Below are 11,856 nucleotides of genomic sequence, written 5' to 3' on the forward strand. Positions count from 1 at the left end.
TGAATTAACACTAGTCATCAACAGCCAATGTTTCTCGCCGGTCTTCAACCAGCCAGACAGGTTAATCGGCAACACGGTAGGCATGTCACCTGCAAAAACAGAGTGCGACTTCACCGCATGGCTGTGGCTGCTAGCCGGACCTATGCGCAAGGTAGCATATACAGTAACTCTAACATACTGTAGAGTTACTCTATATGCTTATAAAGTTGTTTCCTCCTTACGCTGTATGCTACGTAGAGAGCATATACAGTAATTAACGCTAACGTGCTAATGTAATAGCGGTGCGACGCTGGTCGAGAGCATCAGCTGGTTCTCTTAGAAGGCGCAAGGCTCTCTTTTCAGAAGAAATGAGAAAGCTTTTCGGGTAGACGCACGCGCCGAGCTCCGTCTAACGCAGGCCGAGGGTGTTATCCTGGACACTGATCAAATTCCGCCATATTGTCAAGTTTCGTAATGGTGGCATGTTAGGCCAATGGGAGAGGTCGTAACCCTCCTGGCCAATCAGTGTTGATCGATGGCGGAATCTGACAACATGGCGGAATTCGACAGTGTCCATGATCGCACCCCGAGTGTTCTGGCTTGCTGTAAACCCTTTCGGCTTTCCGTATTAATGAGAATAGCACGAACCGTTTGTGCCACGCAGCGTTTACAGAAATAAAATGAAAATACCGCACAGAGTGTGTGCCCTTCTTGTGAACCTTGAAAGATAAACGCTGTCTGTCCCGTTCTACCACAACGTCTAGAAAAGGTAGCCGTACGGAATGCTCTTTTTCAGCGGCGAATTTTATGGCTTGCTCAGTGCTATTTAAGTGATCCGTGATGGCAGTTATTGCGTGAAACCAACGTGCAAGACGACCGGCCAGTCGCCCTGTGCCCCCAGATTGGACGCCACTGGCCTACAAGATAAATCTGTTCATTTATAGTTACATTAAACACAGGCAAACTGATTCTCCTACTGCCTTACAAAAGAAAGCATGGTTTATTAGCACCGAAAAGTCGGGTAACAGAAACAAGACTACAGCATTTGTTTCAGTTAATTTATGACGACACAAACATTCACACGTATAGATTAATTTAACTCAATCGTGCTCGATGAACACGTTACAGGCCCTCTCAAACACCTATGAATGCACTTTCAACTCAAGTGACCTTATTCATATTTCCCCTAAGCCATATAATAATAATCAATCAATCAATCAATCATTTATTTAACGTGCCCAGGAACAACCGTAAGGTCTTTGTGCAGGCGCACGCAAAAAAAAAACAATAAAAATAAACTATACAATACAGACAGTCTTCAGAAATAAAAAGAGCAAATACACGTAGACAAAGAGAAATGAACACAAAAGGGGAGGAGTAAAATAAGACAACACGAGAAATATTGAAGGGGAATGAAAAATTAGATTGCATATATACAACTATGCGGAAAGACGGAGAAGGGAAGACTTTGTACATTGTGCCATACTATGTCAAAACAGTACAAAGCTCGGATAAAAACAATGATTGTGGACTATGAAAAATGTCAAGATCAAGAAAATTAACATTATAGAGACTTTGTATTCTGTGAACGGTAGAGTGTTGGAAGAAGCAGGCGGGTACATGAAACGGTCTGTTCTCTCTGGTTAACTTACGCGGAATTCGAAAATTAACACAATTGAGAAGTACAGGGCAGGATATGATACCGTGGACTAGCTTGTAAAGAAACAAGAGATCAGAACGATTTCGTCGGCAGTGAAGTGATGGCAATGATAATAATTCAGCAGTATTTGAACGAGATTTTTTAGCAAAGCGATGGTTATATATGCTAAGGAATTTTTTCTGGACTCGTTCAATGGTGTTACCGCTGGATTGAGCAATGCCATTCCATATCACGGACGCATACTCCAGTTGAGGAAGACATAGCGCGGTGTACAATTTTCGGAAGGGCATAGGAGAACGGAATTCTCTAGACAATCTGCAAACACAGCCTAGGGTGCGAAGACCCCGCAAAGCAACACGCTTAGCGTGAGCAGAAAAGTTTAACGTGCTATCAACAACAACACCAAAATCACTGATCTCATAAACCTTGCATAAGGACACAGAATTGACAGAGTATTGAAATGACACGCTAGATGTTTTGCGAGTGATAGACATGAATTTTGTCTTCGAGGCATTCAGAGAAAGGTTATTAGCGTTGCACCATTCGGAAAAAGAGCGCAAATCTGACTGCAGCAAGCGACAGTCGTTAACTGAATGAATTTCCTTAAAAATCTTGATGTCATCGGCATACAAGAGGAAAGAAGAATTACGAATGGCAAAAGAAACATCATTAACGTAAATTAAAAATAGGAGTGGGCCTAATACTGACCCTTGAGGGACCCCACTAGTCACTTTATACAAAGAAGACGTTTGGCCATTTACCGCTACATAACAATATCTATTGAGCAGATAGCTCTGCAGGAGATTCACAACCGACAAGTTAACATCAAATTGCGCAAGTTTAACCATAATCAGTGTGTGGCTGACTACGTCAAAAGCCTTGCTCAATAATAATAATAATAATAATAATAATAATAATAATAATAATAATAATAATAATAATAATAATAATAATAATAATAATAATAATAATAATAATAATAATAATAATAATAATAATAGAATTGGCACCAAATTAGTCCTTTTGTTACTCCCGCTTCATCTTTAAATATACATTCTTAAGTATGGTGGAACTGCATTTACATGCTGATCAGTTCCTCGGGAGATTTTTTTTGTTTCTTTCATTTTTCCTTATAACGTATATCCGGATTTCTGTTTCGATATCCTGCCTACATCATCGCGCACCCTACCACTGTATTTGTTATAACTTGTAGTTGTGTAAATTATTAGAATGCGCTTCTTTTGTATTTATATATGTAGATCGCGGCAGTATTGCTAAGTCAAGAACCGACAGATCCTGCGCATTGTGGGAATCGATGTAACGCGAAGTATAGCCAGCCAGAGGGAGCTCCATACACCGCATTATTTGGCTTTGAATCGAATCAAGGCATTCATGTCATGACATTCATTATCGCATGTTTGTCATGCGATAGTGAGCGTAACTTTATATATATAAATGAAAGGGCAAATGAAGACAGTGTCACGTAAACCGTGGCGTACATCACATGCATGACATAATTTTCGTGTTATGACCTGTCATTAATGTTCGTCATACACTTATGTCATTTCATGCCAATTTTCGTATATATCACGCTGCTGATATGGCCGAGAGAGCACGAATACCACGTCATGTAAATCATGACGTACATGACGTACATGACGTAATTTCCTGTTTTTACCTCTCATTTATGTTCGTCATGCGCTCATGTAGAGCCATACCAATTTTGGTGCAAATCACGTTATTAAAATAGTCGCGAGAGCATGAATACTATGTCATGTAAATCATGACGTACATGACGTAATTTCATGTTTTGTCTTGTTATTTATATGCGTCATGCACTCAAGTAGAGCCATGCTAGTTTTCGTACTCACCAAGCTACTCCGTCTTGAACAGCGTTGGACAGCGTTAGCTAGAGGACGGCGGAAGAAAACAGCTTCCAGCTGAAAATAAAACGCCGGCGAAGAGAGCGCGTCAGCGACACTTAACGGCTCCTTGCTGCTCGCAAAAGAATGATGTAAGGCCTGTAATTGTAATAAATAGAAAACAAGCGTAGATAGGGATGCTGTTTAGGTCGCGATCGTGATACTCGTACGTTTGAAATTTCGCGGCGCGACGTAGTTTTTGCCAACGTTACTAGTCTAGTAACGTTGGTTTTTGCGGCGCTTCCTCTCGGAGGCAATGCATTCAGCAATTTAGTGAGACCTTTCGCCACCAGGTAGCGTAGCTATACCGCGGGTCGGGCTGGTCGCATGGCATGAACACTGCCAACTCTGCCATTTCGCCCGCCGCTGCCCAACGCTCAGTCGATGGCGAATGCATTTGAACGACGTAGCAGTAGTTGCAGTAGTAGCATGGTAGCAGCTCGCGGGAAGATCCGGACAGAACGCGAAAGCGTGCATTGAAGCGAACGTTGATTGAAGCCACAGCCGGTTTTGGAGGCCGCCATTCCGTTCCCCACTGCCCGCCGAACGTGCCAACTTTGCGCGACCGCCGCGCCTTGGTTTTCGACGCCGCGAAATGACCGGGTGTTGTGTGCCGTTCTGTTCGAACAACTCCAGAAACGGTTGGAGGACGTTTCGCTTTCCGAGAGATCCGAAAAGAAGACTTCAGTGGATCGCGAACGTCAAGCGCGATAACTGGCTCCCGAAAGACACGTCCAGCGTGTGCCAAGTGAGTGTTGTGCGAGCCGGTCGGCGGCAGAGGGTTTCGTGTAAGGCGCATCTGCCATTCTCGCGCCCATTTCTGTTGTTGCGCTCCGTTTACAGCGTCGCGTCCGTCGCTAACGCGTTGGAGATGCGTTTGACAGAACAGTGGGCCCGCTTTGTCATCTGATGTGCGCGCTGCGGTGCGCTGAATGTTTTAGTACGTTTGGCGTTTCTTTTCGCCACCGCCGAACCCTTTTTGTCAGAAGTTCTTTTATGGGCGCAAGTTCGCCCAAATAACGTTTATTTGCTTCCCAAGTCGCCGCGTCTCTGCGCCTGCGGACAAATACCGTCACTTTAACGCGACAAAGTTATCTATAATCTACGTGATCATCTATTAAGCGAAGCTACTACGAGTTACAGATTTCGGTGGCGGCGGGGGCGTAATTCGCGATAAACCCAGCGCCGGGCGAGTGTACAATAAATGCGGCTGTACACAAATAGACGCTCGAAGGCGCGCCGGTAACACGCGTATTTCTATGCGCCGTTTTCCAAAAGCTGGTGTTCTCTCGATCGTGGGCTTGTAGGCGATCAGCCGTTTATGATATGAAGATCTGATATTTTGTCGAAGTTCACTTGTCATTTAACGTTGCCACGTTTCTTTACTGCCTTTCACTGTTGCGTTTCCTTGTTTCGCACGTGACCGTCGTTGTCTTGTAGCTGCACAAGCGTTGAGTTGCAAGTGGGTGAAGGTATCGAGGAAGGGAAAAGTTAGGAGGGAGCATTGTGCTATGCGTTAGAAAGAAAGAAAAATAGTCGGTCATGCACGCACACGCCAAGCTTTGCTTGCCCCCCATTTTCTCGATAAGGAAGGGCTCATTTATTTATTTATTTATTTATTTATTTATTTATTGTAGTCACGTTGGTCGCTTTTCCGTTCTCGTGTGATTTTGGGTGGCCCCAAGGCGCGACATTGCTTTACTTGACTTGATCCTATAGCACGTTGTGGTAGATAAATTACTTTACTGTCTTAGATCGAGGTATACAGAAGTAGGTCTCATGCAATAAAAATGATGGCAGCTTCGCGCTGGTGGTGCCCAGCCTGAAGGAAGAGTGCAGCCGGGTGACCTGCCTTCCTTGTTTCTCTTTGTTTTTCTTTCTTTGTTCTCTTTATTTTCCGTTGTACCTGTTTCGTGTATCACTTTTTTGTATCTGTTTCTTTCTTTCTTGCTCTTTCTATCTTTATTTCTCTCTCTGTCTCTGCTTCTTTCCGTCTCTTTCTTTGTTTCTCTTCATTTTTTTTCTCTTTCTGTCTTTTTATGTCTTTTATTCCCATTATTTCTATCTATTTTTCAGATCCTATTTCTTTCTATCGCTTTCTTTCTCTTTCACTTTCTCTCACTCTCTCTCTCTTTTTCACGTGTTCGTTTTCGTTTGACACTCGGACCTACTATACGCGGCAGTGGGGCTTGCCCACTTCCTGTGGCGCGTACGCACCTGAGGAGTTTTGTACGACGGAGCACAAGTTGCACTGTAAAGAGAATGAATTAGAACGTGTGCCCGTTCATGACGATGATAGTTTTGTTTTATGACGGAGCACAAGTTACCGACAGCTTAAACAACTTCGCTGTTGAAAGATCAACACAGAATCCCCTTTGGGAGCTGTATAAGTGATACGTAAGTGTATAGCGTTTGAATACTGTAGGTTGCTTTCGCGTGGCGTCGGCATAGCGTCTTTCACCTTGTTTCTTGTGCATTCTTCAGCGCCTGGAACGGCCGCATGGCAGGCGCATACCGACACCAACAGAAGCTTCGTATCACATTTTCACGAAGTCGGGCTTTTCCTGATGTGTACAGTCCTCCATGTCGGCATTAAAAGTTGTCCTAGAGGAGGCTTTTATATTCCACTACAACGAGAACCAACAAAGCCTGCGTAGAAAGTGTTCTCGTTTAACATTTCTTTTGCACCGCGGGCACAGCGTATTCGTATAGTTCAGATATTCTCCAAACGTGAACGTGTATAGCGCAGTGGTTAAGACACTTGTCCTCGGTGCGTGGGGGACCGTATTCAGACCCTGCCCTGCCTAGAAAGGTTTAAGTGTGTAACACTTTGGGGGCCTGGCTTGTCGTCCGTCCAGTGTCTCATGTCGCATGGTCACGCTCAAAATGATGTGGTCTATACAGGCTTAAAACAAGGCTAGCAATGCTCAAAACCGCGTTAAAATAAACGAACATGGTCCAAAATAATATCATTATCAAAAATAGCCAAGCAGCATAATCGCAATAACTCACTTAAAATCGCTAAAAACGCTTCGCAAACAAGCGTCTTACGCCCGCGCGAGAGCGCCGCCACCTTGCCAAGCGCGCGGTCGCTCCTCCCACCTGCGCTTCTCCGGCGCCTTCGTCGCTACATCTGAAGGCGGAAACAAAACTCGCTGCAGACGACACGTACCTCAACTGCCGTAACGAGCAGGAAGGAACTCGATAAAGCGCAGCAAAAAGTAGCGAGCATGTCGCGCACCGAGCTTCCGAATCTCCCTAACAACATATATACTCGTGCCGGGGAAACGCTTACCTCAAACACTGACGCCATCGGCGGTTTGGTAAACGGAGCAGTGGGAATTCTACGAACGGGAATCGCTGGGTGCTGCATTTAGCGCAGGATACAGACCTACAGCAATCGCTACACAAGAACGTTTTATGTTTGTTTCATTCCTTTATTCGTAACTGCTCCTCTTCATTTTTAGCGAAGCAGGGGTGAGTAGTGTGGGCGTTGCCCAATTTCCAGGGCACATGTGAGCTTGGAGTTTCTGCGAGGACGGACGAGTTTTCGTTTCGCCTAGCTAGAAAAGGAAAGTTAAAACGCCTAATCCTATCATGACTGACCAGCTTGAATAACTGCGCGCTTCTAGCGACCCGAATGTTGTCAAATGATTTAAATTTTAGTTACGGAATAATCATAACAGCTAGCACTAGCTCCTCCAGTAGTGACGCTCGCAATTGCACCCGGTGTTATTTTGCACCCATTGAAACCGAGTGAGTGCCTAAATAAATCTTACCTCCGAGACCGAACTGTTGATGTCCAGGCGGCCACTTTATCAAAGGTATAGCCGTGGGCCTGTCAACTGGGTCTTCTTTTTGTACTTGCATGCGGGAGCGTAGCCAGAAATTTTTTTCGGACGGGGTAGGCGGGGGGGTGGGGGGGATGGTTCAACCACCCTATATGCAAGAGAACACTTTTGGGCTAGTTAGTTCGTCACATTCAATGAAGATAGCGCTGAAAAGGCAGGCGATATGGCTTCATTGACTGCTATGTATGTTAGTATGTTTTTGTATGCGTGCGTGTATAGGTATATACACATGCAAAATTTGAATGTTTCGGGAGGGGGGGGGGGTAGAACACCCTCCATCCTTCACCTGCCTACGGCAAGGCTTGGATGGGCGTTGTTGTCTGAGGCTTGTTGTATAAATCGTATTTTTTTCTCTTTGGTTAACCCGCAGGCTCACTTTGTAGAGGAAAGCTTCGAACAACACCGCGCCGATGGCTGGAAGAAGCTAAAGCCTAATGCTGTGCCGACGCTTTTCCCGCGGAAGGGTAAGTGTCGAGCCATTTGGATACACAGGTGCGCAGTGGCTGTTCCTGTAAAGCCACTTCCATTCTTTTCGCCTCTGTGTGGCTCATGTAAGGTTTGTAATTGGGGGGGGGGGGGGGGGGGGGGGTGCGGTTGTTTACTTCGATTTTTTTTCAAATTTGCAATTTGTATATATGCCCGCACACGTACAAACGCGCACACGAGCATGCATAGAGTATGGTTGAACCCTTCCTCCCCCCCCCCCCCCCCCCCCGCCTTTACCCCTGAAAGAAAATTTCTGACTACGCCCCTGCTGTGCGATGTCAGTGATCGTTAAAAGAGCACCAGATGTTCGAAATATTGGAGCCCTCCACTGCGGCGCGCCTCATAACCACATCGTGTGGTTTCGGCACGTAAAACCCTAGAAATTATTATTATTATTATTATTATTATTATTATTACGTCACACGATGACGTCATCACATGGCATCGTCGCTCGCTCAGCGGTAGGCCGACCGCGGAGGTAATGCAACGTCACGTGAGGTGCACAAACATTCCGGGAGCAGGAACAACGCAATTAACAGAGAATTGTCAAGGTAATTTAACGCGCGCCTCTAGCACTGCGGCTCATTACGTCGTATCGGAAGTCTGGTACCCGGCTGTGTAACTTAATGCATCGCCAAGTGTGCAGCGGGCTTCCGCCTTCAACTGTTGGAGAAAGCTTAACACGCGTTGCCGAACTTTTTACCTTCTGCAGAGCCTGCTCGCGGTAGAAAGTCGCGGAAACTTTCAACAGGAGCAGCAGCGCCATCTGAAGCGAACGACGGTTCGACTCCCACCGAAGGACCCGCAGGCCTCGTGTCGACGGAGGCGGAGGTACACCTGCTGCCGTCCTCCAATGGCGACGATACGTCTCCTCGGCGGAGCAGCCGCATCAGGACACGGACACGGCCAGCCAAGACAAGGAGGACGCCGCGGCGCACGACCGCTACGAAAGTGTCGGACGCGCCGAAAGCTGTACCGCTAGAGTCTCCTTGTTCAAAAAGTGCCTGCGTCGAATCTCGAGAACAGCTGGCGGTCATGATCAGGAGGCACGATGAACTCGTGGAAGCCTACGGCGTTGCGAACTCGACCGTTGAGACGCTTAGGAGTAGGGTCGAGGAATTGGAGAACACCGTGGAAATCCTTCGACAGCGTCTACAGCCTCGCGAAAGTGGAGACTTTCAACCGTCGCCGTGAGATATATGAACCAAAGAAGTTTGTACATTCAATAAAGCTGCCGCTTAAGTTTCCTGCAGGGCGTCGGTGCGAAATATTTTTATTTCGGTTTTAGGTTTGTTTCACCGAAGACATTTCCGTTCCCTTTCTGTACCGGGACGAAAAAAAAAAAATGTTCCGTAACTGTTCGGAACGGTTTTTTAATTGTGTGCAAAAATTTGCAATCAAACTAGCGACAAAAATATAATATTTTATCATGAGTGAATTACGAATTCTCTAAGCAGGCCGAATGCTTTGCGTCAAGGGAGTGAGCATGATCTAAAGAGCAGCACGTCATCGAGTGTAGTTTCTGATATGCGAGACCATTGTTCTGATAATAAAAAAATAAAAATAAAAATCAGCGCCGACATTGTTCTCTCGACGCTGGCCTGTGTGACTGGCTGGTCCACTTTCGTTAATATAAACAGCTCGGGTGGCCGCTGTTTTCATTTATCGAAACATTTGACCACATCTTTGCCTCGGAATTCTTGCCTGAGATACACGCTAATACTGTCCCCTGAGATACGCAGTAATGCTCACGTTGCATGACCTCGATTGTTCCGGATTGCCAACTGTTCCCCCTTGAACCGTAAAAAAACGATAAATACTTCAGTTTCACTCCGGAACGAAATATGGAGATGAACGCAGATTAACGAGCTTTATCACTTTGACTGGCGACGATCTCTAACGTTTACTCAAGCTTTTAAGTTTTACCCCACAAACTGCCAGGCCATCTCTCCGTTCATACAGAATCTAAGACGGTTGTTTCTGGAAATGTCCAAGAAATCTTAAAAACCACTTGGAAAATTATGTGGACGGACGCGGTACGTGTGTGTCTCGGCACTTTCGGAGTTGGGAATGGGGTGCTAAGGATACTGCCCAGAGCGTGTAACTCCTTACATGTACATGCTTGTGCAGTAAGCTTCAAGCAAGCGTGTGACCTTCAAATGCCTGGGTTGGTTCTCAAGTAAGGGAATCGAAACCAAAAATGATCTGCCGAAGCTCCTGCCCCGCTCAACAACAACAACAACAACAAAAGTGGAATTCAGTACATGACGCGTTAAAGCTTGCTAACAGGCTTGAGGCAGCCGATTACCTTAGAATAGGTCGAGCGTATAGGAAACTTCTATCAATAAAACGGTTTTATTATTGCGTAATACGTTAATTACAAGGCATAACATATGCAGACGACTGTCCCAAAGTAGTAAACTGCAACGGGACCCTCGGGTCAACCCGATGTGGAGTATTAGGGTCTCATTTAAGATATCCGGGCCGACAGGCGGCGCTGTGCATATGAGGACAGCGAAACGGAAGTGTCATTTACCGTAGAGCGTGTGGACGAATTCGGCTTCAATTCACCGTTCATTGAAATGCTGTCTTCAAATTGTTCCGTGCTTTCATTTAATGCGTTACTGCTGTGTGATGCTCTGTGGTTCTGGCCTGTTCTGACGTATTGAGTAAGTATACTCGCTGTGAATTTGCTTTCGTAAATCTTGCGCATAATTGTACAACCTTGTACAAAAACTTGTGTAATCATATATAATGCAACTGGGGGTGGTTTGAACACCCCCCCCCTCCCCTCTCCCATGGTTAGGCCAATGGCTTTCGCCTTCCAGTCATCTTAGGCAAATGCATGAAGGATCGTGTGAGTTTTTAAAATTTACTAAAAAAATTTTTTTTGTGTAAAGGAGAATATCTTGGTCTTCCTCGACCCGCATTATGCAACGTGGTGCGATGTTCGACTTGTCACGAAAAATGTGAGCCGGTTCCGAACGCTAGTGCAGTTTATTAACAGGCATTCTCACGAAGTGACGTCACTTTAACCTACTACAGCGCGTAAGCAAGCAAAAAAGGGGGATGGTGACGGGGTTAGAAAAGTAAACGTAACAGTAGGTGCTCTTACCTTAATTATGCTGACGCTTATATGGAAGTGCTTCCTCATCCTTGAAATTCGTTCAAAATGGATATGCCTTCCAAATGCACTGGCTTCAGGTCTATAACTACACTGTTGTTCGCAGGTGATTGTAAATAGAATAAAAAAAAAAAGAGGAATGCTGTAGCTTATAACATTCTCATTGAAGCACTTCAGCCCGAGCCTTTCACAAGCGACCGCACTTTCCCCACCTTTAGAGGTTAGAGCAAGGTAACCTGGTACACGTATTTTGAAATAACATTCTAAAATGGAAGAATAGTACTTGTCAATAAGTTAACCTTAACATGTAGATTACGGTGCGCCAAACCCCAGAATTTATTATTATTATTATTATTATTATTATTATTATTATTATTATTATTATTATTATTATTATTATTATTATTATTATTATTATTATTATTATTATTATTATTATTATTATTATAAAATTAGAGCGAGTCGGCTGTCGTCCAAGAAACAGTGAGCATCGCCTCCGAAATCGTCGGCGTAGCATGGCCCATTGAGTGAAGCCGTTGACGCTGTCGCTGAAGCTGGGCTCTCTCCAAGATTACTTGCGTCTGTTTTGCTGTCTTGCGTCCGTTTTGTCGTTTTCCAGTACAGGAGCCTTAGCACGGGATGTATAATCTACTAGTGCTCCCCCAGTGCCGCGTTTAGCTCACGCATGCTCTGCTACGCGGCCAAATGTTTCCATGCTTCCAAAATCTCGGAGTCAACACATTGAGTAACCTGGTGTTTTCTTCCGCCACCAGGCGTCACCGCTATCCCGCTGGCTTGCAAAGGCGGCAAACTGAAATGGTAAAGGAATACCTG

General features: G+C 45.2%; 1 protein-coding gene across 1 annotated transcript; it reads left to right on the top strand.

The window, feature by feature from the left end:
• The first annotated feature begins 3,999 nt into the window (after positions 1-3,999).
• LOC119404754 (peroxynitrite isomerase THAP4) lies at positions 4,000-9,097 on the top strand. Its single transcript, XM_037671417.2, has 3 exons — positions 4,000-4,309; positions 7,783-7,876; positions 8,611-9,097. Exons 1-3 carry the CDS (start codon positions 4,157-4,159, stop codon positions 9,090-9,092), a joined length of 729 nt encoding a protein of 242 aa, XP_037527345.1. The 5' UTR covers positions 4,000-4,156; the 3' UTR covers positions 9,093-9,097.
• The last annotated feature ends 2,759 nt before the right edge of the window (positions 9,098-11,856 follow it).

Source organism: Rhipicephalus sanguineus, chromosome 9, assembly GCF_013339695.2.
Source record: "Rhipicephalus sanguineus isolate Rsan-2018 chromosome 9, BIME_Rsan_1.4, whole genome shotgun sequence".
Classification (NCBI taxonomy): Eukaryota; Metazoa; Arthropoda; class Arachnida; order Ixodida; family Ixodidae; genus Rhipicephalus; species Rhipicephalus sanguineus.